The following is a 27853-nucleotide window of genomic DNA, read 5'->3' on the forward strand; positions in this document are numbered from 1 at the left end:
TTGTACTCAACACACCGTGCAGTTAATCGTATAACGTAACAATTTGTGGTGTACGTCACATCGTCTTTCTGTGCAACTGCTATGGGAAATGCCGAGTCAGATTCGTAAAGGCTGTCTATGACGTTGGCCGCCGACCGCCGCTGTGCACCGTCCTCGTTCCTGGGGACGAGCCAGGAAAGACAATGGCACCACACCCGGGTTTGTGGCACAAGAGGACATAAAAATCCAAAAGAAAAGACGGGTGCTGAATTTAATGAAAGGCGTTAAATATTACAACACAAACACATGATTAGCTATCGAATTATACGTTGTAGTGTAACTGACGCCTAGTCAGAAATGTGTGACACATAACATTTGTCTGAATATGGTCAAATGTCACTTATCCGTCAGAAGAAGTATGTAGGGGACTTGTGATACTTGCCTATATGCTTATAGAAGTTTTTGACTTGTGATCCGTAAAAGCCCGCATCTCGTGGTCGTGCGGTAGCGTTCTCGATTCCCACGTCCGGGTTCCCGGGTTCGATTCCCGGCGCGGTCAGGGATTTTCTCTGCCTCGTGATGGCTGGGTCTTGTGTGATGTCCTTAGGTTAGTTAGGTTTAGATAGTTCTACGTTCTAGGGGGCTGATGAACATAGATGTCAAGTCCCATAGTGCTCAGAGCCATTTGATCGGTAAAAATTATGTATGGTAGAAGCCAATAATAAACATATAAATAAAACTGTAAGTTTCACATAAGACACTTAGGTGGCGAATGATGCTGTTAACATTAGCCTTAAATCTAGATGAACATATCGCAGTCTGAAAGTAAACGAGTATGTAATCATTATTACTCACCTACTGCGCTACTGATTATTTTGTCACAATTTGTTTCAAATGGAGCAGTCTCATTTTCGACTGCTCTACAGTTTAACTGATGTAACATACTTATGTCATACAAAATTACTGAGCATCACAACGCAGTAGTAACTATAAGTGCTAACCACGAATAATCTTCGGGTTACTATCCAGCCGTGCTCCAGTTGCTGAGAAAGAAATGTACTCTCAGACAAAAAACGACGCATCACGAAGGAATTATCCGAATGCGACTGAAACCGGTAGATGTGATACACATGTGCGGACATACAAATGATTACAGTTGAGCTAGTCGATGACAAGTTGGTTCACTCGTAGCACGTAAGCAAGCAGTTATTCCGCTTGGCACAGATTTGCTGCATGTCCTCCCGAGGAATATCGTGCCGAATTCTATCCTACTGGCACGTTAAATGGCAAAATCTCGAGATGTTTGGAGAGCCCTGTCCATAATGCGACAAACAGTCTCAATTTTGGGAGATATCCGGCGACCTGGCAGGCCGAGGTATGGTTTGGCAAGCACGAAGACAGACAGTAGAAACGCTCGCCATGTGCGTGCGAGCATTACCTTACTGAAACGTAAGCCCAGGATGGCTCGCCACACAGGACAACAGAACTGGGCGTACGACATCGTTGTCGTGCACCTGTACCGCGGATGGCAACCAAATGAGACCTATTATGAAAAGAAGCGGCACCACAGACCATCACTCTAGGTTGTTAGGCCGTATGGCTGACGAAAGTGAGACTGGTATCCCACCGCTGTCTCTAGACACGTCTTCGGCCTGAAATCGCATCGACTGGAGTAGAATTGTCTTCAGTGATGAGTGCCGCTTCGAACTGACACCCGATGACCACCGAAGACGTGTCTGCAGACATTTCGGCCTGCGTTAGGATACCAGCCTGACGGTCGCCCGCTGTGAGACCAGACAATCAGGAGTGATGGTCTGGCTTGCCGTTTCTTTTCATAGCAGCCCTCCTTTCTTTTGGTTGACATTCCTGGCATCCATACAGCAAAATGATGCGTCGACGATATTCTAAGCCCCGTTTTGTTAGTCTTCACGGCAAGCCATTCTGGGCTTACATTACAGGAAGATAATGCCCGCCCACACACGGCGAGAGTTTCCACTGCTTCTCTTCGTGCTTACCAAACCCTACCTTCGCCAGCAAGGTCGCCAGATATCTCTCGAGAATGTTTGAAGAAGGGGCTGGACCCTCCAATGCTCTCGGAATTTTGACTAACCAACTCGCCAATTAGACAGAATTTGGCACGATATCTCAAGACAACATCCAATAAGTTTGTGAATCAGGGTCAAGAGAAATAACTGCTTGCATAAGGGCTAGGTGTTGACAGACGTAAAAATTACCGAACTATCAGTTTAATAAGTCACAGCTGCAAAATACTAACGCGAATTCTGTACAGACGAATGGAAAAACTGGTAGAAGCCGACCTCGGGGAAGAACAGTTTGGATTCCTTAGAAATGTTGGAACATGTGAGGAAGTACTGAGCTTACGACTTATCTTAGAAGAAAGATTAAGGAAAGGCGAATCTACGTTTCTAGCATTTGTAGACTTAGAGAAAGCTTTTGACAATGTTGACTGGAATACCCTCTTTCGAATTCTAAGGGTGGCAGGTGTAAAATACAGGGAGCGAAAGGCTATTTACAATTTGTACAGAAACCAGATGGCAGTTATAAGAGTCGAGAGGCATGAAAGGGAAGCAGTGGTTGGTAAGGGAGTTAGACAGGGTTGTAGCCTCTCACCGATGTTAGGGGAGAAAAATTCGGAGTACGTATTAAAATTCATGGAGAAGAAATAAAAACTTTGAGGTTCGCCGATGACATTGTAATTCTGTCAGAGACGGCAAAGGACTTGGAAGAGCAGTTGAACGGAATGGACAGTGTCTTGAAAGGAGGATATAAGATGAACATCAACAAAAGCAAAACGAGGATAATAGAATGTAGTCAAATTAAATCGGGTGTGCTGAGGGAATTAGATTAGGAAATGAGACACTTAAAGTAGTAAAGGAGTTTTTCTATTTAGGGACTAAAATAACTGATGATGGTCGAAGTAGAGAGCATATAAAATGTAGACTGGCAATGGCAAGGAAAGCGTTTCTGAAGAAGAGAAATTTGTTAACATCGAATATAGATTTATGTATCAGGAAGTCGTTTCTGAAAGTATTTGTTTGGAGTGTAGCCATGTATGGAAGTGAAACATGGACGATAACTAGTTTGGACAAGAAGAGAATAGAAACTTTCGAAATGTGGTGCTACAGAAGAATGCTGAAGATTAGATGGGTAGATCACGTAACTAATGAGGAGGTATTGAATAGGATTGGGGAGAAGAGAAGTTTGTGGCACAACTTGACTAAAAGAAGGGATCGGTTGGTAGGACATGTTTTGAGGCATCAAGGGATCACCATTTTAGTACTGGAGGGCAGCGTGGAGGGTAAAAATCGTAGAGGGAGACCAAGAGATGAATACACTAAGCAGATTCAGAAGGATGTAGGTTGCAGTAGGTAGTGGGAGATGCAGAAGCTTGCGCAGGATAGAGTAGCTTGGAGAGCTGCATCAAACCAGTCTCAGGACTGAAGACCACAACAACAACAATGGGCAGAGATGGACCAACGCGTTATTGACTTGCTCAGTTCGTGAAGCTCTTTGTCTTGAATAAATTGTTCAATTTCTATGAAATTTTGATCATTTCTTTGTCTGTACATGTAGACCACATCTACCGATTTCCGTTACACTGGCATAAGTCCTTTGTGGTGCGTCGTCGTCGTTCTCTCTCTCTCTCTCTCTCTAACTGCACATCCTACATAGTGCTAAGAACCAGTTGTTGGAGCACGCCTCCCTGTCCACACAGAGGCGGCAACGTCCCCCGCGGGTGACGGCATACCCCAGCAGCAGCGGGCGGCCGCCTTCGTGAAGAGCCCTTCGCCAGTGATGGCGCGACCCGGCGCCAGCGCCAGCTTCGTGGCGCGCGTGTCTGACCCGCGCGCAGCCGGCGACGTCGTCTGGACTGTGGCCGGCCGCGACGCTGTCACCTGCCCCAGGTGTCACGTGAGTACCTCACCACAGCCAACACAGCTCGCACTACTTCGCTTGAGTACGTTGTTGTTGCGGTCCGCAACCTGAAGACTACTGCTACTCTCTCCTGTGCAAGCCTCTTCATCTCCGAGTAACTACTGCAACCTACATCCTTATGAATCTGCTTAATCTATCCTTCTCTTGATCTCCCTTTACGATATTTACCCCCCCCCCCCCCCACTCTTCCCTCCACTACTAAATTCGTGATTCCTTGATGTCTCAGAATGTGTCCCGTCAACGGATCCCATCTTTTGGTCAAGTTGTGCCACAAATTCCTATTCTCCGCAAATCCATTCAGTACCTTCTAATTAATTATGTAATCTACCCATCTCATCTTCTTTAGCACTACACTTCAAAATCTTTAATTCTCTCCTACTATAAACTGTTTATCGTCCATGTTTTTTACATCCATGTTACGTTATGTTAACCGGAGACCTAAAAACGACGGAGGGGCTCCTTCTCCGTCGCAGCCGCAGTGGATCGCAACCGCACGACCACTACCGCAGTACACTTCACCCCTCCGCCGACCCACACCGAACCCAGGGTTAATGTGCGGTTCGGCCTCCGGTGGACCCCCCAGGAAACGTCTCGCACCAGACGAGTGTAACCCCTATGTTTGCGTGGTAGAGTAATGGTGGTGTACGCGTACGTGGAGAAATTGTTTGCGCAGCCATCGCCGACATAGTGTAGCTGAGCCGGAATAAGGGGAACCAGCCCGCATTTGCCGAGGCAGATGGAAAACCGCCTAAAAACCGTCCACAGACTGGCCCGCTCACCGGACCGCGACACAAATCCGCCGGACAGATTCGTGTCGCGGACCGGCTCTCCTTCCCGCCCGGAAAGTCGTGCGTTAGGCCGCACAGCCAACCGGGCGGGCTTCACTTCCATACATGGCTACTCTCCATTCAAACACCTCTGAGAAAAGACTTTCTAACACTTAAATCCAAATTCGTTGTTAACAAATTTCTCTTGTTCAAAGATGTTTTTCTTGCGAGTTTCAGTCTACATTTTATATCCTCTCTACTTCGGCCATCGTCATTTATATAGCTGCTGAAATGTCAAAATTCATCTATTACTTTAAGTGTCTCGTTTTGTAATCTAATTCCCCCAGCATCACCTCATTTAGTTCTACAACATTCCATTATCGTTGTTTTGCTTTTTTTATGTATTCATCCTATATCCTCCTTCCGTTCAACTGTTCTCCGAAGCGCTTTGCTCTCTCTGACATAATTACAGCGTCATCGGAAAACTTCAACTTTTTATGTCTTCCCTTTGAACTTCAATTGCTACTCCAAATGTTTCTTTTGTTTTCTTTATTGCTTGTTCGATGTACAGATTGACTAACATAGGGGAGAGGCTAAATCTTGCTTCATTCCCTTCCCAACAACTGCTTCCCTTTTATGCCCCTAGGCCCTTAACAACTGCAGCCTGGTTTCTATACAAGTTGTAAATAATCTTTCACTCCCTGTATGTTATCCCTGTTACCTTCAGAATTTCAAAGAGACTTTGCTGTCACCGCCAGACACAACACTTGCTAGGTGGTAGCCTTTAAATCGGCCGCGGTCCGTTAGTATACGTCGGACCCGCTTGTCGCCACTATCAGTGACTGCAGACTGAGCGCCGCCACACGGCAGGTCTAGTCTAGAGAGACTCCCTAGCACTCGCCTCAGTTGTACAGCCGATGGTTCACTGTCTACATACGCTCTCATTTGCAGAGACGACAGTTTAGCATAGCCTTCAGCTACGTCATTTGCTACGACCCAGCAAGGCGCCATGTTCAGTTACTATGAATGTATTCTGAACACATAATATTGTGAATCATGTACCGTCAAGAGCGAAGTTCATCATTAATGGATTAAAGTTAAGTATCGAACTAATTACGTCCGCTTTCTGAATTCTCTTTCCTTGTCATGTTCCAGACGTCACATCAGTATAGTTCTTCCCTCCTCACGCCAGCCTGCGTGAGCTAAAACGCGTGCAATTCGGCCTCCACTCGTAACACGGTGTTGGCTCTTCTGCTAACACAAAAGAGACTATGCTAGTCAACGTTGTCAAAAGATTTCTCTTAGTCTACAGATGATATAAATGTATGGTTCCCTTTCCTTAACCTATCATTTATATCTTAAGGTCAGTACTGCCTCGCGTGTTCCTACATTTCTCCGGAATCCAAACTGATCTTCCCTGCGGTCGTCACCTACCAGTTTTTTCCATTCTTCTCTAAAGAATTCATGTTAGTATTTTGTAAGCGTGACTTATTAAACTGATACTTCGGTAATATTGACACCTGTCAGCACCTGCTTTCTTTGGAATTGGAATTATTATACACTCCTGGAAATTGAAATAAGAACACCGTGAATTCATTATCCCAGGAAGGGGAAACTTTATTGACACATTCCTGGGGTCAGATACATCACATGATCACACTGACAGAACCACAGGCACATAGACACAGGCAACAGAGCATGCACAATGTCGGCACTAGTACAGTGTATATCCACCTTTCGCAGCAATGCAGGCTGCTATTCTCCCATGGAGACGATCGTAGAGATGCTGGATGTAGTCCTGTGGAACGGCTTGCCATGCCATTTCCACCTGGCGCCTCAGTTGGACCAGCGTTCGTGCTGGACGTGCAGACCGCGTGAGACGACGCTTCATGCAGTCCCAAACATGCTCAATGGAGGACAGATCCGGAGATCTTGCTGGCCAGGGTAGTTGACTTACACCTTCTAGAGCACGTTGGGTGGCACGGGATACCTGCGGACGTGCATTGTCCTGATGGAACAGCAAGTTCCCTAGCCGGTCTAGGAATGGTAGAACGATGGGTTCGATGACGGTTTGGATGTACCGTGTACTATTGAGTATCCCCTCGACGATCACCAGAGGTGTACGGCCAGTGTAGGAGATCGCCCCCCACACCATGATGCCGGGTGTTCGCCCTGTGTGCCTCGGTCGTATGTAGTCCTGATTGTGGTGCTCACCTGCACGGCGCCAAACACGCATACGACCATCATTGGCACCAAGGCAGAAGCGACTCTCATCGCTGAAGACGACACGTCTCCATTCGTCCCTCCATTCACGCCTGTCGCGACACCACTGAAGGCGGGCTGCACGATGTTGGGGCGTGAGCGGAAGACGGCCTAACGGTGTGCGGGACCGTAGCCCAGCTTCATGGAGACGGTTGCGAATGGTCCTCGCCGATACCCCAGGAGCAACAGTGTCCCTAATTTGCTGGGAAGTGGCGGTGCGGTCCCCTACGGCACTGCGTAGGATCCTACGGTCTTGGCGTGCATTCGTGCGTCGCTGCGGTCCGGTTCCAGGTCGACGGGCACGTGCATCTTCCGCCGACCACTGGCGACAACATCGATGTACTGTGGAGACCTCACGCCCCACGTGTTGGGCAATTCGGCGGTACGTCCACCCGGCCTCCCGCATGCCCACTATACGCCCTCGCTCAAAGTCCGTCAACTGCACATACGGTTCACGTCCACGCTGCCGCGACATGCTACCAGTGTTAAAGACTGCGATGGAGCTCCGTATGCCACGGCAAACTGGCTGACACTGACGGCGGCGGTGCACAAATGCTGCGCAGCTAGCGCCATTCGACGGCCTACACCGCGGTTCCTGGTGTGTCCGCTGTGGCGTGCGTGTGATCATTGCTTGTACAGCCCTCTCGCAGTGTCCGGAGCAAGTATGGTGGGTCTGACACACCGGTGTCAATGTGTTCTTTTTTCCATTTCCAGGAGTGTATTATTCTCGAAGTCTGAAATTATTTCGCTTATCTCGTACATCTTGTACACTAGGTGGAATAATTTCGCCACGGCTGGCTTTCGCAAGGCTATCAGTAGTTCTGATGCAATGTCGTCTCCTCGCCGGACCTTGTTCCGCCTTACGTCTTTGAGTGCTCTGCCAAATTCTTCTCGCAGTACCGTATCTGTCCCCCTCATCTACACCTACTTCCTCTTCCCTTCCTATAACATTACTTTCAACATTGCTTACGTATAACCAACTCCAATTCTAGCTGCGTACTGTCGATATAACTCAGTGATGTAAGCTACAGGCAGTTAAAAATGCAACACCATGAAGGTGGCATGCAACAAACTTCAAATTGGTATGAAGTGTACTGGATGACTGGGTATACAAAAAATTAGCATTTCAGCCTCACGAAGTAGGCGCAGTAACACTATGTTCATATTGTACGTTAGGAGACGTTACACAAGGATTTCCCAATCAGAAATAACACTTAGTTGTTGGTTGTGTATGATGAGGTCGTATTACGTCTCGACCAACAAGGATCAACCTCTACCGACATGTATGCGAATTCGACAGCGGCAGGACTGAGCCCTGTCGAGACTGCAGTTTATCGTTGCACAATACTGCTGCTCGCGTTCGGCGGGGTCCCGTAACCGTAATATGGAATGCTTGAGTTCAGGAGGGGCCTTACGCAACACCAAACAGGGTCTTAATAGCGCCACGCGACTAGCGCCCAAGAGAACAGGCTTATTGTCTGCTTGGCTCTGCTGGATACTGCACGATACTGCCGTTCGCGTTCGGCGGGGTCATATAATTGTGACGCTAATACGAAATTCTTGAGTTCAGGAGGGCCATATGCAACCCTGAACAGGATCTCAATAGCGCCACGCGATTAGCGCCTGAGGGAACAGGCATATTGTCTACTTGGCTGTGCTGGATACTGCACAATATTGCTGTTCGTGTTTGGCGGGGTAATATAATTATAACGCTAATATGGAATGCTTGAGTTCAGGAGGGCCATATGCAACACTGAACAGGATCTCAATAGCGCCACGCGACTAGCGCCCGAGAGCACTGGCATACTGGCTACTCGGCTGTGCTGCATTGTACACCCAGTGGGCTACCTTCAGGCAGGAAGTGGGTTTTTCTTGTAATGAGAGAACTTCCCACACGCACAGTGCGGCGACTCTGGAGCACCGACGACTGCGAACACGGTGACAGTTATTGTGAGGTGCCTTGAGGCAGCAGCCGAGAGAGGTGTGCAGATGGCGGTGCTCCCAAAGACAACATCGGACACACGACTGGCATCACACCCTCTTTTGAGACGAGTCCCTGTTCTTCGTGCAGCATCAGAGGAAAATATTCGTGTGCAGAAGCTCCTTGGAGAGCTAACGCTGCCAGATTGTGTTCTTTATCGTCATTCAGTTCCAGCACCTGGCGTTATGTTCTGAAGTACCATTCGGTTGCCAACACATTCACCTCTGGTTAGCATAACTGGTAAGTTGGACAGCAGTGTTGACACCGATGGCTGTGCCCTGTTTTCGAGATTCTGACAAATTATCTTTCAATAAAGTAACTAGAGTTGCCCGTGCTATTTCACCTATCTCGATACAGAGTACGTTCGACTGTTGCCCTGGGCAGCACTTTCCCCAAATCTCTAGCCCACTGAAAAAACTTGCTCGTGGGTTAGCAAGATATTGGCACACCACCGATCACTAAATTTTGCTCAGCTATTCCATTATTGAAATAATTCAAAAGCCAGGAGCGCTTAAATAGTATTTGCTAGGTTACCAGTTTCAACACACTAAAGGTGCCATCATCGGATCTGTGAAGATACAACATGACAGGTTTGAGGGAGGGCTTACACGTGTCACACTACATACATTACTATTAGTACAGTACCACATACCTGAATGTCGCTTAACATGTATAGATCATTTGGATATAACGATACATGAGGTAGACCAGCTGATATAAAATCAATGTCGCAGAAATAAAAATTAAAACACAACTGCTCTCATGGTGATTCTATTCCATCAGATGTAAAAACCGACGTCACAAGATAAAACTATTTGACACATGACTGCAGCTCGACTAACGACGTATACAGTGTAACCCATGTAAGCCTCCCTCAAACCTGTCATGTTTTATCTTCACAGATCCGATGATTGCACCCTTAGTGTGTTGAAACCGGTCATCTAGTAAATAGTATTTACGCGATGTTGGCTTCTGAATTATTTATACACAGAGTGATCGCCCCATCAACACACTATGTGTTCACTGCATTGCATTATTGTACACCTGACCGGTATTTATTATGCACAAGACCATGTAGCATATAAGCGTATTTCCTTCTCCCGTTGAAATTCTGGTCAGTTGAATATGCCGACATGTAGTATCCGTACACTTCATGCCACTTTGATATTCGCTGCACGCCGCCATCATGTTGCTGAAATTGTAATGGACAGCAGTTACTCGTAGATTTGTATGCTCTGTACGAAACTTCTTGTCATTTGTTTATTTTATTATCGGGCAGTTCCGAAGATGTATTAAGGTGAAACAAGTTGAGTTATATGATCTATGAAATTAAAAGGTAACAAGATGGAAAATTATATTAATTAAAATTTATTGTGTCATCGTGCTTCACAGTGACATTCCGCCTGATCTGCTTCTGTTAGTGTGTAGCGTGTTAGCTTAAGATGGCCGATTGACTCACCAGTCCTCAATCGACAGAAGTCTGAAGGTTTCAGGTGATAGTCGTTTGCTTTCGGTTGCAGCCACCGTAATTAGGTGACCGTACTGTGGGAGGTAGCCATTACCTCCGCTCTACTACTGTTCTCCAGTTCACTCTGTTTCGTACTTTCAGTTCATTGCTCTAACTGTACCTCAGTCCTGCAATCAGAATCTTTATTAAACGTGGCTGTAGCGCAGCGACAGCTGAGTAACACGGGCTGTGTAGATTACGCGGGTTATTACCAAAAGACTCTTTCCCAATAATTACCAGTGATCATGGCCAATAAGATGTCACCGCCAACTGCAGATTCATGAGATATGTGGCTTCTGTTCTCCCGGACACGTCCGAACTCTTACCGGAATCGGCGAGACGCCGCCAGTAACGAGGCTAACGAGTAGAGGCGCTACGTCAGTGGCGCGTCGTATAAGTTGAGAATTTGGGCTGTAGCTGCGTCCGAATGGCGCAGTGGTCAGCGCATGTGCCTGGGTTCGAATCCCCATTTTGGCACAAATTCTCAACTTTCCCCTTTGATACAAAGGGTGACAACTATTGAATTACACGAGAAAAACTTAACTTAATATACAAACTACGGCGTGCACTCACTTTATTCAACATGTAAACGTCACTACATATTTTAGGGTCTACGTTACGACATGTTCGATATGTTTGCCATCACTGGCGATGGTGTGGCGCAGACGAATATCTGAATTCTCCATTCACTGAACTGTTGGGACATCGATTCTATCGATGATGTCCTGAATGGCTAATTCAGCTGAACAATGCTCTGGGAGTTATTGCTGTTCACCTTGTCTTTAATTTAGCCCCACAAAAAGGAGTCGCGTGTGTTCAGATCCGGAGAATGTGGTGGCCAATAGAGGCCCATGCCAGTGGCCTTCTGGTACCCCTGAGTCAGAATGCGGTCCCCAAACTGCTCCTCCAGGGCATCAGACACTCTCCTGCTTTGATGGGGTCGAGCCTTTTCTTGCATGAACCACATCTAGTCAAAATCAGGGTCACTTTGGATAATAGGGATGGAATCCTCTTGCCAAACCTTCATGTACCGTTCGGTAGTTGCCGTGCCATCGAAGAATATCACATCGATTATTCTGTGACTGGACATAGCACACCACACCACACAGCCATCTGTAGAGCTTGAACAGGCTTCTTAATCGCGAAATGCATATTCTCAATCCCCCAGATGCGCCAATTTTTCTTATTGCACGTGGCGGATTCCAACTATATTGTAAGTCGGCATGTCTACGCACAGGCGGTATAGGATTAGGGTACTGGACGCATTTGGTGTTGGTTGGTAATCACGGATTAATAGTTAATTAATGTCCCTCAAATATTCTGTCCACACTTTCCGTGATACCTCATTTGCCAAACTGTTCAGAGTTTGAAATGTATCTTCACGTCTCAGTAAGTGGTAAGTGTCATTTTTAGGTAATTGGTCTCGTAGTGTGGTTGCTACATCATTGAAAAGGGGGCACTCGTAAACCACATGGTCGAGAGTACCCTCCGATGGGCCACTGTCAGATGTGGGCGTAGCCCTATTCCCAAACGGACAAAGGTCGGTTAGGGCCCATGACCAGTGAGAAAATGGAACAACCGCTGGGTTAGCTCGAAGTACTTCATACCTAGTCGTTCCTTCACATCTGGTAAAAATGCAAATGCTCTGCGGCCAGTTTCTTCCGCTTCCCATGCTTGCTGCCATAACTCTTCACCTCTTTTCCTTATCACACCCTTTCCTCAACCCTAACACCCAGCATGTCCCCTGTTATCCCCTTTTTTGGCCCAGTACCACGCAGCTTGTTCTCTAATTTTGATGTCCAGAGGCAGAGCCCCTTTGTAACCAATAGGCCCCCCTCCCCCCCTGGAGATGTCCTGTAGGCCCCCACAGACGTCAATATCGTGTTCCTCTGCACTGTAATGGCGGGCACTACCCTCGTAAGTCTGTGTGCCCAGACTCCCGAGCCATAACCTGCTACTGACGTTAAGATGCTGTTATGATATAGCTCTACGAGAAGAGGGGGAAGATGAAATCTTTTATGACTTATGGAGATAAGATTGTTAAGCACTTGCAGGGCTCTCTGGATTACGGTTTCAATGTGTTTCCGAAAGTTCCACCTTTCTCAATGATGATTCCCAGGTAGCGCGTCTCACGTTGCCGAAGAACTGGTGAGCCCTCAGTTCTCACAGTGGGATTCCCTATCAGCTACCCTTTCAGCAAGAGATATGTAGACTTGCTCAGTCAAATGTCCGTCTTTGTATTTTTGCACCATAGTTGTAATTTTCCTATAGCCCTTTCGATTTTGGGCTCTATGTCTTCTGGGCTTCGGCCGCCAACCAACAGGAGGAGGTCATTCGTGTAGGCTATCACATCTAGCACTTCTTTGCTTTGTTGTAGATTGTCTAACAGTGGCTTCATGTGGATGTCCCAGAATAGTGGGCCTAATACGGAACCCTGGTGGCACCCCTTTGTTATTGTTGTTCCCACTCTTCTGATAGGGGATGATAGCCAGACCTCCCAGTCCTTACAACAGATCCTCGGACAACCTTATAGCGGCCTTTGACATTCTTTCTGCTGCAAACAGGATAAGAGTGAAGGCCACCACAGGTGATCGAAGGCGCCACTGATGTCCACCATGATGCGAACTACGTACTTGTACGGGGCTGAGCCACAGACCTCAGCTGTCAGGGTGATTGCATCAGATGCCGACCGCCCGGGCCTGAAGCCGAACTGCCCGCTACTCGTCCTGCACAGCACCCGGTGTGCTGCCAGTCTGTCGGCCAGCAACTTCTTTAGTATCTTCCCAAACAAGTCCAATAAGCAGATTGGTCTGTAAGATACTGTTTCAGCTGGGTCTTTGTCAGGTACTTTCTTAATGATCACGATATTTGCTATTTTCCATATCTTTGGGAATTTTTTCTGCACGAGGCACTGATTGAATAGATGAGTGAGTGGTTTAACTGACTGGGCGGCCAAGAACTGCCCGACACCCCCCACAAAGCCGTTCGGCGCGGGAGCTTTCCCTCTCTTGAACGACTTTATGTGGGCAGTCACCTCCTCTCCATAAAACGGGTAGACTGCCGTATTATTGATGTATCTTCGAAGGTCTTCGTTTCTTAATTGGCGCTGTCCTCCAGTCTCCCCATCCGCAATGTCGTCAGGCAGCAGGGACCGGAGGAGGACCTCAGCAGCCTCCTGCCAAGATCCTGTCATCCTGTCCCCGTGCCTGACTGTTGACAGCTCCACAGGAGATATGTTTACGTCACCTGTGTTAAGGGCGCGTCGCGAGCGTGGACGAGTGACGCCCGGCGTGTCCGCAGGTGGAGACGACCGGCGACGAGAGCGTGCTGACGGTGCACGGCGTGCAGCCGCAGGACGGCGGCGCCGTCGAGTGCTCGCTGGCCGGCGGCGGCGCGGGGGCGGCTGCGGCCGCCTGCCTCACCGTGCTGCAGCCGGAGGAGGAGGAGGAGGAGGAGCAGGGGGGAGGGGAGCCGGCGGCCGTGACGCGCGGCCCGCGCGACGTGGTGGCGCTGCGCGGAGACACGGCCGTGCTGAGCGCCGCCTTCCGCGGCACCCCGCCGCCCACCGTGCGCTGGCTGAGGGCGGTAAGCGCGCGCCGCCACGCTGCCGCGCGCCCTCTCTGTACACTCAGCGTCCGGACAGCGGCCAGTTCCGCAATGAGCACCCGAGGAACACTCACTATCGAACCCAAACGTATTTATTAGCAATATACAGGGTCTTACAAAAAGGTACGGCCAAACTTTCAGGAAACATTCCTCACACACAAAGAAAGAAAAGATGTTATGTGGACATGTGTCCGGAAAGGCTTAATTTCCATTTTAGTTTCGTCAGTATGTACTGTACTTCCTCGATTCACCGCCAGTTGGCGCAATTGAAGGAAGGTAATGTTGACTTCGTTGCTTGTGTTGACATGCGACTCATTGCTCTACAGTACTAGCATCAAGCACATCAGTACGTAGCATTGTTGGTGATATCTTGATTGGGCCCCGTATTCTTCCACCTACGCTCAATGGAGCACGTTATCATGATTTCATACGGGATACTCTACCTGTCCTGCTAGAACGTGTGACTTTACAAGTACGACACAACATGTGGGTCATACACGCTGGAGCTTCTGCACATTTCAGTCGAAGTTTTCGTACGCTTCTGAACAACAGATTCGGTAATCGACGGATTGGTAGAGGTGGACCAATTAAATGGCCTCCACGCTCTCCTGACCTCAACCCTCTTGACTTTCATTTATGAGAGCATTTGAAAGCTCTTGTCTACGCAACCCCGGTACCAAATGTAGAGACTCTTCGTGCTCGTATTGTGGACGGCTGTGATACAATACGCCATTCTCCAGGGCTGCATCAGCGCATGGGGGACTCCATGCGACGGAGGATGGATGCACGTATCCTCGATAACGGAGGACATTTTGAACATTTCCTGTAACAAAGTGTTTGAAGTCACGCTGGTACGTTCTGTTGCTGTGTGTTTCCATTCCATGATAAATGTGATTTGAAGAGAAGTAATAACATGAGCTCCAACATGGAAAGTAAGCGTTTCCAGACACATGTCCACATAACATATTTTCTTTCTTTGTGTGTGAGGAATGTTTCCTGAAAGTTTGGCCGTACCTTTTTGTAACACCCTGTATATACGTAACAACATTACTTACAAAAGAATTATTGTATTACTTCGTTTCCAAAACATAAATAACAGAAAAATTAACAACAAAAGTGAAACATCCTGCACACCCTGCTGCTACAAAAGTACTCGGACACCAATAATTGTACACAAGTTGTACGGCGAAAATGTCAATACCTTTGGGTCCACCTTTCATTTTCAATACCTCCTCCAATCTACGAGGCATACTTTCCACGATTTCGTGAAATCTGGGCCAATATTTGCCCATTCTTGGCGCAGTTTCTCTTTCAAGGTCTCCTTCGTAAGGATGTTGTCCGCGCGGAGGGTCCGTTTCAATTTATCCCACAAATGTTCGATCGGGTTAAGGTCTGGTGATTGGGGAGGGGGGCGCAATACTTTCGGGCAATTGAAGAGCAACCACATTTGTACAATATGCGCAGTATGCTTAGGATCATTATCTTGATAAAAATGAAAGTTGTCGGCAATACCTAGATGTCGTGCACCCTGCTTCAAATGTCCTCGCAGTATATTCAAATACGCTTCCTTATTCATCGTATCATCAATGAACGCTAAATCACCCACACCATTGCCGGACATGCATCCCCACACCGTAATGGTCCCACCTCCAAACTTTACTGTCGGTTAAGATTCCTGGGATTCAGCTCTTCACTGGTCTTCCGCCACTCGTTTGCCTTTCCGTCGCTTTGCCATAGTGTAAATTTACATTCGTTGCAAAATGTCACCCGATTCCACCAAGCCTGATCGTATTCGGCGTATTCCCTCGCAAACTGCATGAGTTTCTTCTGGTTCACTGCATTTCTGAATGTCTTTCGCCGTGCCACTCGACCATGGTACTGCGATCGTCGTAATACTCTCCGCACGGTTTCGGGATGAACTTTTATGCCGAGGTCTCCTTCCACCTCACTTGCAATTCATGTGGCAGATATTTTCGGGTTCTGTTGTACCTTTCGTACAATCACACGTTCATCTCTCTGTGGAAATGCCCGTGGCCGTCCTGTACTGCAACGGAATTCCAATTGGCCTTCTTTCTCAAACCGTTTAATAATGTCGTGAATTGTACTTTTCTTCATGTTCACTATTGCGGCAGTTTCCCTGCAGGTTTTCCCCTTCGCGTGATGATAAACGAACATAGAACACTTCCCTCTGGGTCCCATCGTCGACCTGCACAGGCTCGCGATACGCGTTTACTAATCATCGCTATCGTCTCGCAGTGTCGGACACACTGCAGTCGCTTCACTCTAACAGGCACATGTCCAACAACAATTCTTCGTGTTTAACGCGTGTTTCAGTTTGCGACATCGTATCCAGAGTCCGAAATACATTACAAAGTGCTATTTCTGTATTTTTTCATGCGGCAAACTGCAAAATTATGCGCCGTTATGTGCTGTCCGAATACTTTTGCGACTGAGTGTACGTGCACCAGCTGCGTGACAAAGTCGACGTACTGCGGCGTTTCGACGAGTGTCGTACTCACCATCTCCTGGCAAAGTGTAAGATATTACCGAAGCCATTGTATTCATACTAATGGCGCCCCTCCACCCGAAGGAAATCTTACTTGAAAACGGGTACAGTCAAGGCTAGATGCGGGCTTTCAAATAACTACGCACCCTCCGACTCGACGTTGAAATATTAAAAGTTTTGGCTGGTTTCGTCGCCTAGGGACTGGGATACGTAGTTGCTGCATTACAGGCCAAATATTGCTGAGTCTACAGTATACGATAAGAACACACACATGGATCGAATGGTCGAAGGTTTCTATCACTCGGCAATTGCGAGTTGTGAATGTAACATATAAATTCATAAATGAAAGATTGCAATTAAATAAAATCTGCAGGTACTACCTTAACGGCTTTAAATGATGAGTACGACAGTAGAAGTACTGTTGAGAACGCGGTTGTGACGGTGCTTTGACTACCGCGCCTCCGCCAGTACAAAGATGTGATTTACGATCGAGCGTGCACAAGAGCGCTGCGCCAGCGACCGATTTTTATAAATAATTTTCATCTTCTTTTTTTTACTTTTGCGTAGGTGATTGTTTTTCACAACTAATTGATTACTCTCTTGTCTTCATACGTTCAAGACGTGTATTTTCGGCGCTGCGTTAAATATGCTTTTAAGTGGAAATTAAAACTATAATACGAAAAGAAATTATTTCAGTAGTGATTCGAAATGGTTATCGCCAAATTTATAAATTAATCCTGACAGTGCCAACTTAAAGAAATTTTCATCAGACGGAGAACCAGAGGATCAGCAAACAATAAGAAAAAGGAAATCCTACAAAAAAATAAAGAAGTATTGCAGACGCAGCCACGAAGACTATATTATAATAAATACTACGTTTCTAACAGAATTATAAGGTAAATTCCAACTTATTTGTGATGCTATTTCCTTACAGTCGCTTTTTTGCAGTGTTGCCGACCCGGTCTGCCATTCACGGTCAAGTTACAGCACTATCTCAATCAGTAATACGAAGTCCGCCTTATACGTAACTTATTTCATCAAAATTCAAAACCCAATCAGGTTTTCTATTTTGTATTTTCGCGGCAGAACTCCGAGGAAAGGAAACACTACACGGTATATATCTGCAAAACATTTATTGGTGTCGATGGTCCAGCAACTAAATGAAATATAAGTTGAATAACAGGGAAACAATAGATTCCTACTGCACTTATTAGCTGTGAAGAACAGCACAGCCAACGAGACATCCACTTCTAAACGCACACTACAACTTCACTGTAGAAACCACGGAAATCACACAAGTGCATAAGTCGGCACTCCGAAGTATTTCTATCTGCCGCGACCAAGCGCAAACTGCTCCACTCTCCAAGTCCTTCGAGCGACTGTGCGTCCGTCTCGTCGCGTCCAGCACCCGCCGTGCCCTGTCCCGTACTCCCAGCACTCGCCGTGCCCTGTCCGTACTCCCAGCACTCTTCACCCGAACTCGCTTCCATCCAGTCTCCCCATTTACGAGCGCTGTGACTGGGTAGAGCGCTCGCGCCAGTTTTCATACCAACGCACCCACACAAACATAATGAAACACATTCGAAGTACTGGAATTACATTTAAATAACTTGAAATTATATAAATGTTCTTACGGCTGGACCATAAACACGCTCTAACACACATTATTAGATACATAAACGAATTAAATAAACATATATCAAAGGAATAGAACAAAAGGTAGGCCAGTAGCGTAATGTCTCTGTGCTTTTTATAACGCAGTAAATATTTAACGAATTTCTTTATGAACAGTATATATCGGATATAAACAGAGACATAGATGAATAAATATATTTATAAGCAAGCTGCTACCGTTCTTTCGTGTAACTGTGGAGTACTTACGGCCTGACGCCATCGATAGTAATCGACCACTTTGACCTCCAATAACTCTTGTACTACTCAAGTTACACGCCTGTAACTTGCATCAATTTAGGTTTACAGTAATAGGTTTCTAAAGACACGTCGATCGACGAAATCGGATGAAGCGTTTAAATTTTGGAAATTCGTTGCTGGGTGTTACTTGTATAATTTACCGTCAGATATTAAACTTTAAACTAATGAAGATATTGAAGATCTGATTACACCATCAGAATGGTCGTGCAAATAATAGTAATATAGATGTTTCCTTTTGAGGCACCATGATTCATCTGGCTACTATTAATTTCTATACGAACTGTGAAATGTCTGCCATTAAGGTTTCACAAGGTGCGCCATCTTCGGCACTCTCTTCCGTCGACACAAAGCACCGTCCTCGTCACAGCGGAATTCCCAGCCACGCGGCTGGACCACGCGCTGGGGCAGCCCCTCTCGTCCGGCTAACGCGCGGCACCACGTGTTTGACGAGCGCCCTGTGCGGTTGCCCCAACTACGAACATATAATATTTCCAGGACGCCACAACTCACCCGTTACCTTACGCAGATAAGAAGGATGTTCGAGGGAAGAAAAGATGCAAGAAAACAGGAAGAAATTGAATGCCACAAAACATTCCCTGTTTTTCCTGATGTGGGGCCATCTCCAGCGAAGATCGCGAACCCGTTTCGAAAATGCGACGTCGAAACCGTTTTCTGGCCATCGGCGACGGCGAAATATCATCTTGCCTCTGTACAGTACACACCGAAAACTTGCCATACACATACTGCCGGGAAAAATTACTACACCCTTTTAGAGGTTTCCAATTCACTACAGATTTATTATTGCTACTGTGCATATGGAGTACACGAAATGACTACATTTACAAATCAACAGCACAAGCGGGTGTGAGGTACCAGGCGTCGTACCATGCTGGAACACCCACATTAGTACGCGGAATACCTGACATGAGACCCAGGACACAACAAACAATCGCCACGATATACACCTCACAGAAAGATGGCGAAACTGACCCAAGAAGCAATACAGACCATCCAGAACAACTTCCTTGACCAAGTTAGTTAGCGTATAAGTCGTGACAGTTTATCATACGTAGAGTGACGTAAAACCTGTACGGTAGGTATAGTCACGTAGCCTAGTAACAAGAAGAACTAGAGGTGGACTCATGGCTCAATGTCTTTCTGAGGTATTCCCCCCCCCCCCCCCCCCTTTTCCTGCTAGACTTTGGTGGCGGAAATCCGCAACTCATATTCTAATCGTTCCATCTTGAAAGTTCCTTCAAGTCCAGCAATTCACTGTAGTTGCTGTATCGAGATCCACCGCAAAGAGGACCGAAGAGAGTCTTGACAGCGGGTACAAAGCTTAACAGCTGAATTCGCCGCAAAATGCGGCGTTAGCGTGTGCCGAGAGCGCGACAACGCAGGCAGCGACTACCGTCCTGGGATACGCTGTGCCACCGCTGCTCGACCGGTGTGCACACTTCTGCAAGAGTTCCTGGCCGAGAGGTCGCACGAGTCACTTCGCGTCCCAGCGTGTCCCCCATGTGCTGTACTGAAGATAAGTGTGAAGATGATGCTGTCCAGGGAAGTTGCTGGGCGTCTTGCGCAGCACGTTCACTTTCACGGGCAGCGCGTGGGCGAGCGTTATCCTGTTGGAGCGACACATCACCTTCCTGTTGCAAGAACGGCAAAAGACCAGATCTAACAGCATCCTGCACGTGCTGAGTGCTGGATACTGTCCGCTCCAGAAACATCAAAATGAACGAGTATTGTAACTTATCGCACTGCAGACCATAAAGCCTGGGGTGGCGCCAGTCTGCCTTGGACGAATGCTCTCTACCAGACACACTAACGACAATCACTCGCATACGGGCAGAATCTGCTTTCATCACTGAAGGTCATGGCTCGCCATTACATCTTCCAATTGAGCCTCTGACGGCACCAGTCGATCCCGCCGCGTCAATGCTGTGGCGTGAGTGGAAGGCAGGTACACGTTCAAATGTTTCAAATGGCTCTAAGCACTATGGGACTTAACATCTGAGGTCATCAGTCCCCTAGAACTTAGAACTAACTAACGATATCACACACATCCATGCCTGAGGCAGGATTCGAAGCTGCGACCGTATCGGTCGCGCGGTTCCAGACTGTAGCGCCTAGAACCGTTCGGCCACTCCGGCCGTCGCGCGTAGAGGTGTCCGCGCCTACAGTCGCACTGCTAGTAACCGCTTCGCGACAGTTCGTGTCGACACGTCTGAGTTCACAATCCCTCTTCTCTTTGCCACCATCTACCACTGCCGCCCTTACAATACGACGATCAATGGCGGGCGTCTGTGCTGCTTGGACGTCCAGAATTTCGTCTACGGGTGTGAGAATGTTCACGTGACCGCTGAGACCAGCGTCATTAGACAACTGACGCAGCAGGTCCAACCTGTGGAGCTGTTCTCCGAAGGACGATCCCGCCACTTGGAAGGCCACAATTTGACCCTTTTGAAACGCGCTCACTTGGCTGTGGAAAGGATGAATGCGTCTCTCTAGCATTGTTGCCATCTTGCTTGACACGTCTGCACCACATTCAGTCTTCTGTCTGTGAGCATTCCCTGTTAAAGGGTAGACACAGATGGAACTCCGGTAGCTGTGCTACTTCAGTATCTGTTGGCGCGCGGCGTTGAAACCATTATGAGTCCCTGTACTATCCCCCAAGTGCCATATGCCGTCATCGGATCAGAATATAAGTCGTCTTTCCAGGTATACTATTTTTTTTTCTGGCAGTAGTATACCATGTGAATATGGCTGCCGCTGCACCTGTCAAACGCGGTGCCGTACCTCAAACAACACGGTTCCTTGGCATACACACTGGCGAGTGACTAAACTGTCACAACCACATACGAATAGTATCCGATAAGGCTGGAGGACAAGGACACAAACTAAAAGGCTGAAGGCTCAACACTTTAAATTACCACTTGTCACACTCCCCACATAGCACTGCGCGATCTTTGAGTCGATGGTATTCTTTGCGGCTAGTACATGGGCACACCGCCTGCGCTTTGCGACTAACAGAGCAGCGTAGAGCCAAGAGGAAAACAATGTCTGCTCCTGCTATGGAGGTGCCTCCCGGGACTTATCATTGGTTGTTCTGTGTATCTTCGGTCGCTGCGTATTGACTCAAAATGGGAAGACCTGAAAATATAACTGCATTAAGAGTGGAAGAAGTAGGAGAGAAACGTCGCTTTAGAATGTGGTGGTCAGAGAGCTGGCATCGGGAATGGGATAGCACTGATAGGAGCTGAAGGTCTTATACCTTGTTCCCCAACATCAGGGAGTGTTTAGGAGTGAGCCACGTTGACCGAAGCAGAGACACAGTCCAGTTCCTGACTGGACATGGACCTCACCCAATGCATTTATACCGCATGCATCTCAGTGAAAGGGAAAAATGTACTTGTGGGAAAATTTTTGAAATTGTGGTAAATTCTAATTTCAGCAGTTTTTGCTAAGGTTGTCGGTCCCTAGGCTTACACACGCACACCCATGCCCAAGGGAGGACTCGATCCACCGAAGGGGACAGCCCCGCGAACCGTGGCAAGGTGCCGTAGACCGTACGGCTACCCCGCGTAGCTGGGCACTTGTACGGAGCGAGGTTCCCCAGAGCACGTCGTAATACACTTCACACGTCTCACCTAGAGCAGACGACTAACAACGCGATTTGAGACGAACCAGCACGGAAAGCAATCAACAGCAGTGCACACTCGATCTCAATGGTCCTGTACTTTGAGTACGTAAACGGACGTGAGGATATACCTGACATGTGACCCAGGACACAACAAACAATCGCTACAATAGACACTTCAGAGAAAGATGGCGAAACTGACCCAAGAAGCAATACAGACCATCCACAACAACTTCCTTGACCAAGTCATTTAGAGTATAAGTCGTGACAGGTTATTATACGTAGAGTGACGTTAAACTGTAAGGTACGTATGGGCAAGTAGCCTAGTAACGAGAAGAACGAGTGGTGTGCGCGTGGTTCGATGTCTTTCTGAGGTCCCCCCCCCCCCCCCCCCCCCCTTCCTGCTAGTCTTTGGTGGCGAGAATCCGGAACTCGCCTCTGATTGTTCTTACCAACTTTAAAGTTCCTTCAGGGCCAACAATTTACTGTAGTTTGTGTATCGAGATCCACCGCAAGAGAGCCTCGACAGTAGGTAGGAAGCTTACCAGCTGAATCGCCGAGAGCGCGACCAGCAGCGGCCGCGACGCGGGACGCCCGCCAGCGCCTACGGCGGGACCCGAGCGCCGCCTCCATCCCCACACGGCGGCCACTCCGCGCTGCGCCGCACCAGACCCGCCCCACTGGCGTCAGTCCAGGGACTTCTGCTCTATCCCATATTTCGCCGTATTATCATGAGTATAACGCTCTTCGAAACGTTGTGGTGTATCTGCGCTAGCATCCAACTCGAAAAGCGAGACCTTGTTATCAGATCCTGCGTGACCGTCTACAGCCTCTGCTTTCATTAGTTTTGCTTCTGTTGTCAAGTGGTGGACTGAAACGACACCACCTTTGATTCAAGCTTTAAACACAGTAACAGAACGGCGCACGAAATTACGAGGGGCGTTCCGTGAGTAATGCAACGTAATTTGTTGTCGGCCAACTTACGCTGAAAAAATGCGGAATTTGTTGTGGAACGTCGTAGAATATTCCCTGTTCAGGCCCTATAGTTTCGCGCAGTAGGTTTTGGTGCTATTCGTAGCCTTCTAAATGGCTTCTGTACGGAGGTGCGTTCCAGGCAGAGAACTGACACAGAGTTTCTTTTGGTGGAAGCGAGAGCATCAGACGTATTCATAGGCGGTTGCAGAATGTATACGCACACCTACCAGTGAACAAAAGCACGGCGAGTCGTTGGGCTAGGCGTCTGTCATCGTCGTAACAATGTCGCACAAACCTGTCCGATCAGTCGTGCGCCGTCCGAACGCTCACAGCTGTGACTCGTGCTATGTTAGAACGTGCGGACACTCTCACTCGACGTGACCCATGGATCACAGGCAGACATCTCGCTGGACCTCTCTGTCGGTGGTGTTGACACACCCGTCCACTAGTTGGGGTTCCCAAAGGTGCCTGCTGCACTCGTCGCCGTCTAACGTAAGACCATAAAGAGCAGCGAAGGCCAATATGTACCGAATTGCTCGCGCTTTACGTCGCTGATCCGGGCAATTTCTTTGTCGCATATCATCACAGGCGACGAAAAATGTCTTCGTCACTTCGAACCGGGAGCAAAACGGGATTCCATGGGATGGCGCCAAACCACCCCTCCTTCGAAGAAAAAGTTCAAAGCCGCACCCTCAGCCGATATACTCTTGAAGACGGTTCTCTGGGACTCTGAAGGGATTATTCTGTTTGGTGTCCTCCCTCGTGGTGCAGCCATCAACTCTGAAGTGTACTAAAATTGAAGATAGGACTTCAGCGTGTTCGTCGTCCGTTCCCGGTAGCTGAGTGGGCCGGTAGTGGTGGCCGAGCGGTTCTAGGTGCTTCAGTCCGGAGCCGTGCGACTGCTACGGTCGCAGGTTCGAGTCCTGCCTCGGGCATGGATGTGTGTGATGTCCTTAGGTTAGTTAGGTTTAATTAGTTCTAAGTTCTAGGGGACTGGTGACCTCAGATGTTAAGTCCAATAGTGCTGAGAGCCATTTGAACTATTTATTTAGCTGAGTGGTCAGCGCGACGGAATGTCATACTGACGGCCCGGGATGGATTCCTGGCTGGGTCGGAGATTTTCTCCGCTCAGGGACTGGCTGTTGTGTTGTCCTTATCGTCATGATTTCATACCCATCGACATGCAAGTCGCCGAAGTGGCGTCTACTCGAAAGACTTGCACCAGGCGAACGGTCTACGCGACGGGAAGCCCTAGCCACACGGCATTTACTTTTATAGCGTGTTCGTCCCCGCAAAAATGCAAACGAATTTCTCCTTCTCCATGATAACGCAAGACCGCGCAAAAGTCTGCCTACCCGAGAGTAACACACAAAACTTGTTTGGACTGTTCTTCTTCATCCAGAATACAGCCCGGATCTCGCCCCTTGCCACTTCCATCTCTTTGGCCCAATGAAGAATGCAATCTGCGGGAAGCAGTACGTGGAACACGGGGAGGTTGTTGATGCAGCAAGCCGCTGGCATCGGCGTCGACCAGTAGAGCGATACCATACAGCCCCTCCGGGTAAGGTGGTGTAAGGCCTTTGCATTCAACGGAAATTACATTGAAAAATAGGGTTTCGTAGCCAAAAGAGTGGGGAATAATATGGTGTGCTGGAATCTTGAAAAAATTCAACCTGATTTCAGAAAAAAAATGTGTTACATTTCATACTGAACGCCCCTTGTTGCGCTGTTGTTTTTAAAACGGCCTAACTTATTTGTCGCATTCGATTTTGGTCTGTATGTACAATCATGGCAGCCATCTTGTTTAGAGCTTCGTCATCACAGATTCTTCGTGTACCACGCTCTTTGCTCTGATATGCCTATGACGTCAGCTATTGCAGACGCTGTTAATCGCTGTGATTTCGGAACGCTTCAGTAGCTTAATCGGCATCAAATCAATTACCTCTGATGAGTGGAAAGTGACGAGAACGCCGGGTCGGCGCAAGGAAACCTTCCCCTGTGCCTGCCACAAACAGAACGTAGCGTAGAAGACGAAATGAGTTATGGTAACCTAAACGGTTATTTTTTATGAATCAGTCACATTTTGCTGTCGAAGTAATACTTGGCTCGATAGCAAAAACATCTTACTTTGCTTATTACTCCACAAAAAATTGAAGCCATCAGCCATCTGGCAGCAGCGCCAGAGTGCCTCCTCTTCAAATTTACTGCGCTGCCTACGGCCAGTATCCGTGCCGCATTAATGATCGAATAAAATTTCAACTAGTACACGAAATTGTTCGATCCACAAGGCTAAAGACACTTGGAACGTGCTAGAAATCCTATACAGGAGAACTTTTGTAATCTGGAAATATAATTTCGACTATAAATGTATCATATAATAAGTCATGCGAACGAGTGTCTGTTATTAATTGTATATTTTACTCTTTCAAAGCTTCGTGTTAACGCTTCATCACCGCAGAGGATTCAGTTGCAGTAGAAACAGCAAGCCTGCGAATTTACTTTATTCCATGGCTGATTACTGCATCGTATTTTTCCTACATGGATTATTTACTTCATGTTAATGTCTCTAAAACATATTTTAAGCGAGTGAGAAACTTCTTTGACGCTGCACACCAAGCCTGGTCTGAGGAAACGTCAAAACCGTATTGCCAATATTTGCTGGCAGGCGGCGCCTAGCGGGCCGTTACTTTCTATTAACATTTTCGAAAGTGTTTATATAAGGAGGTATGCAGCAATACCGGAACGGAAATGTTAAGGCAGTTGAACAAATGTCAAATGTTTCTCTGATTTTACCCCCTTTTGAGTACTAATGCGTAACAAAACTGTCGCAAATGTTTTTCTGCTGCTCAGACGCTGTACTTTCAACTTACCTGTTGACTCTTGGTGCAAATACTATAACGTTTACGAGATGAGAGTTGAATTCTCGAAAAAACAACTCTTTAAGCAGGCTGACGCCTAAGGCTTTAAAATAAATGAAATTCCACTTCGTCTGTTCATTTTAAATGAACAGATTCTTCGTTTTAGTCTTCTCTCACACCGTGGCTTTTCGGGTCAAATGTGTGACTGGAGCAAATACAAGACTCCCTGAATCACTCAGAAGGTTTTGTTCGAATTCGTGAAGAGATATAGTGAGAAATTGTGAGGAAATGAACGTTTATTTGTCGAAAGATTCACGCACGTATCACAGATACAGTACTGTAGGGTTACCCGGATTTTCTCGGTGGTTTGGGCAGTTAAGGAATGCCATTCATGGAAGAGATTTTGAGGAGTATGGGGAGGTGATTCACACAGTGAAGCACTGGCCAGGAGGAAGATCATAGAACGGGATGGAGATTACATGGAAAAATATGGTGTCTAGATAGAAAATCATTCTTCCGTTTGTGTAATTCTCGTTGTGGTCAAGAAATAATTGTTGATGGAAAAAATGCGGTGCGTTACTTTCTGGGCAATCTTCGTAGTTAACACTCCTATTGGTGCCCGACAAACCGAGCGAGACTGCCGTGAGGCGCAGCACCCGGACAGAGGGCACGTGACAATCAGCGAGGAGCGCCAGCGGCGAGCGGCGTACGTGACCAGAGGCGGCGGCGCTTGTTTTGGGCAGCGGCGGCGGCTGCGCCTTAACTGGCGGATCTCTCCCTCGCTCGCTCGCTCACGCAGACAGATGGACGCCGGCGACCCCCGCGAGGGCGGCCCCCCGCTGACAGATGGGGCCGCGGCGCTGCGGGGCACGTAGCGGCCGCCAGCCACGCGCTGTTTTCACGACACACCCGCGCTCCGTTCTGGAAACAGCTGGCGCGCTTCGTGGAACGGAGCCACTCAGCGGTTTTTGCGGCGACCTTGTGGCATCACCAGTGACGTCAGCACCAGCTCGAGGTGGAATGCGTTTTGCCGGTTGCCAGCAATTGTTCTCCGAGGAGCACGCCCCGTTTCTTACAACGAAGCGAGGGAAGTGGACACCCAAGCGATGACCAAACTTCCCCATCACTCGCACTGCTGTCGTACACACCTAGGCCTACAAGTTTACAGATTCTGCCTTACTACGCTGTGCTTCTCGACCATTTTGAAGAGATCGATGTACAAAGTTTTGCGAGCCTCTCGAATACCGCACGAGACCGTCAGCCGTCGAGTAGCGGCGTAACTGCACCCCTCACCCAGCTGCCTTCCAATGTCGTCATTCTACTGTTCTAATCATCCAGCAGACTCTTCTTCCCTCTCGTTTACTCGGAAAGGACCAATATCAATAATAAGCGTCATCTTTAGGTTACAATATCTCCGGATGTAATTAACATTTTACAACGCAACAAACGGCACTGATTACGTATTTGTTTTTATTTTCAGATGTGCTAACAAAACTAACGGGGCTCCATTTAAAAAAAAAACGTAGGTTTGTGTTAAAAAACATACTTCGGTGCATTTTTTTATGGTTTGTATTAACCAATTACATTAGCCCCTCTCCTTTCGTTCGGTCTGTGGAATCGATTCGTCAGTATTTGATGTGGTTTACGAAATATATCCAGTGGTAATGTTAGGTGACTCACCCTGTATATGTGTGTCGGAACGAGACTCGAACTCGGGACCTTTGTCTTTCGCGGGCAAGTGCTCTACCAACCTTTTTCCTTTTTTTCGATTTTTTAAACTTTCATTTTTTTCCTTTTAAAAGGAAAAAACGAAAAAATGAAAGTTTAAAAAATCGAAAAAAAAAAGAAAAATGTTGGTAGAGCACTTGCCCACGAAAGACAAA

General features: G+C 47.6%; 1 protein-coding gene across 2 annotated transcripts in view; it reads left to right on the forward strand.

The window, feature by feature from the left end:
• LOC126266718 (titin homolog) overlaps positions 1-27853 on the forward strand; it is a 1013152-nt gene that overhangs the window by 889564 nt on the left and 95735 nt on the right. For both annotated transcript variants that reach the window (XM_049971188.1, XM_049971189.1), the window contains exons 29-30: positions 3716-3912; positions 13754-14038. In XM_049971188.1, coding sequence (XP_049827145.1) covers positions 3716-3912; positions 13754-14038 — 482 coding nt within the window. The remainder of the gene's footprint in view (positions 1-3715; positions 3913-13753; positions 14039-27853) is intronic.

This window comes from Schistocerca gregaria, chromosome 4 (assembly GCF_023897955.1).
Source record: "Schistocerca gregaria isolate iqSchGreg1 chromosome 4, iqSchGreg1.2, whole genome shotgun sequence".
NCBI lineage: Eukaryota > Metazoa > Arthropoda > Insecta > Orthoptera > Acrididae > Schistocerca > Schistocerca gregaria.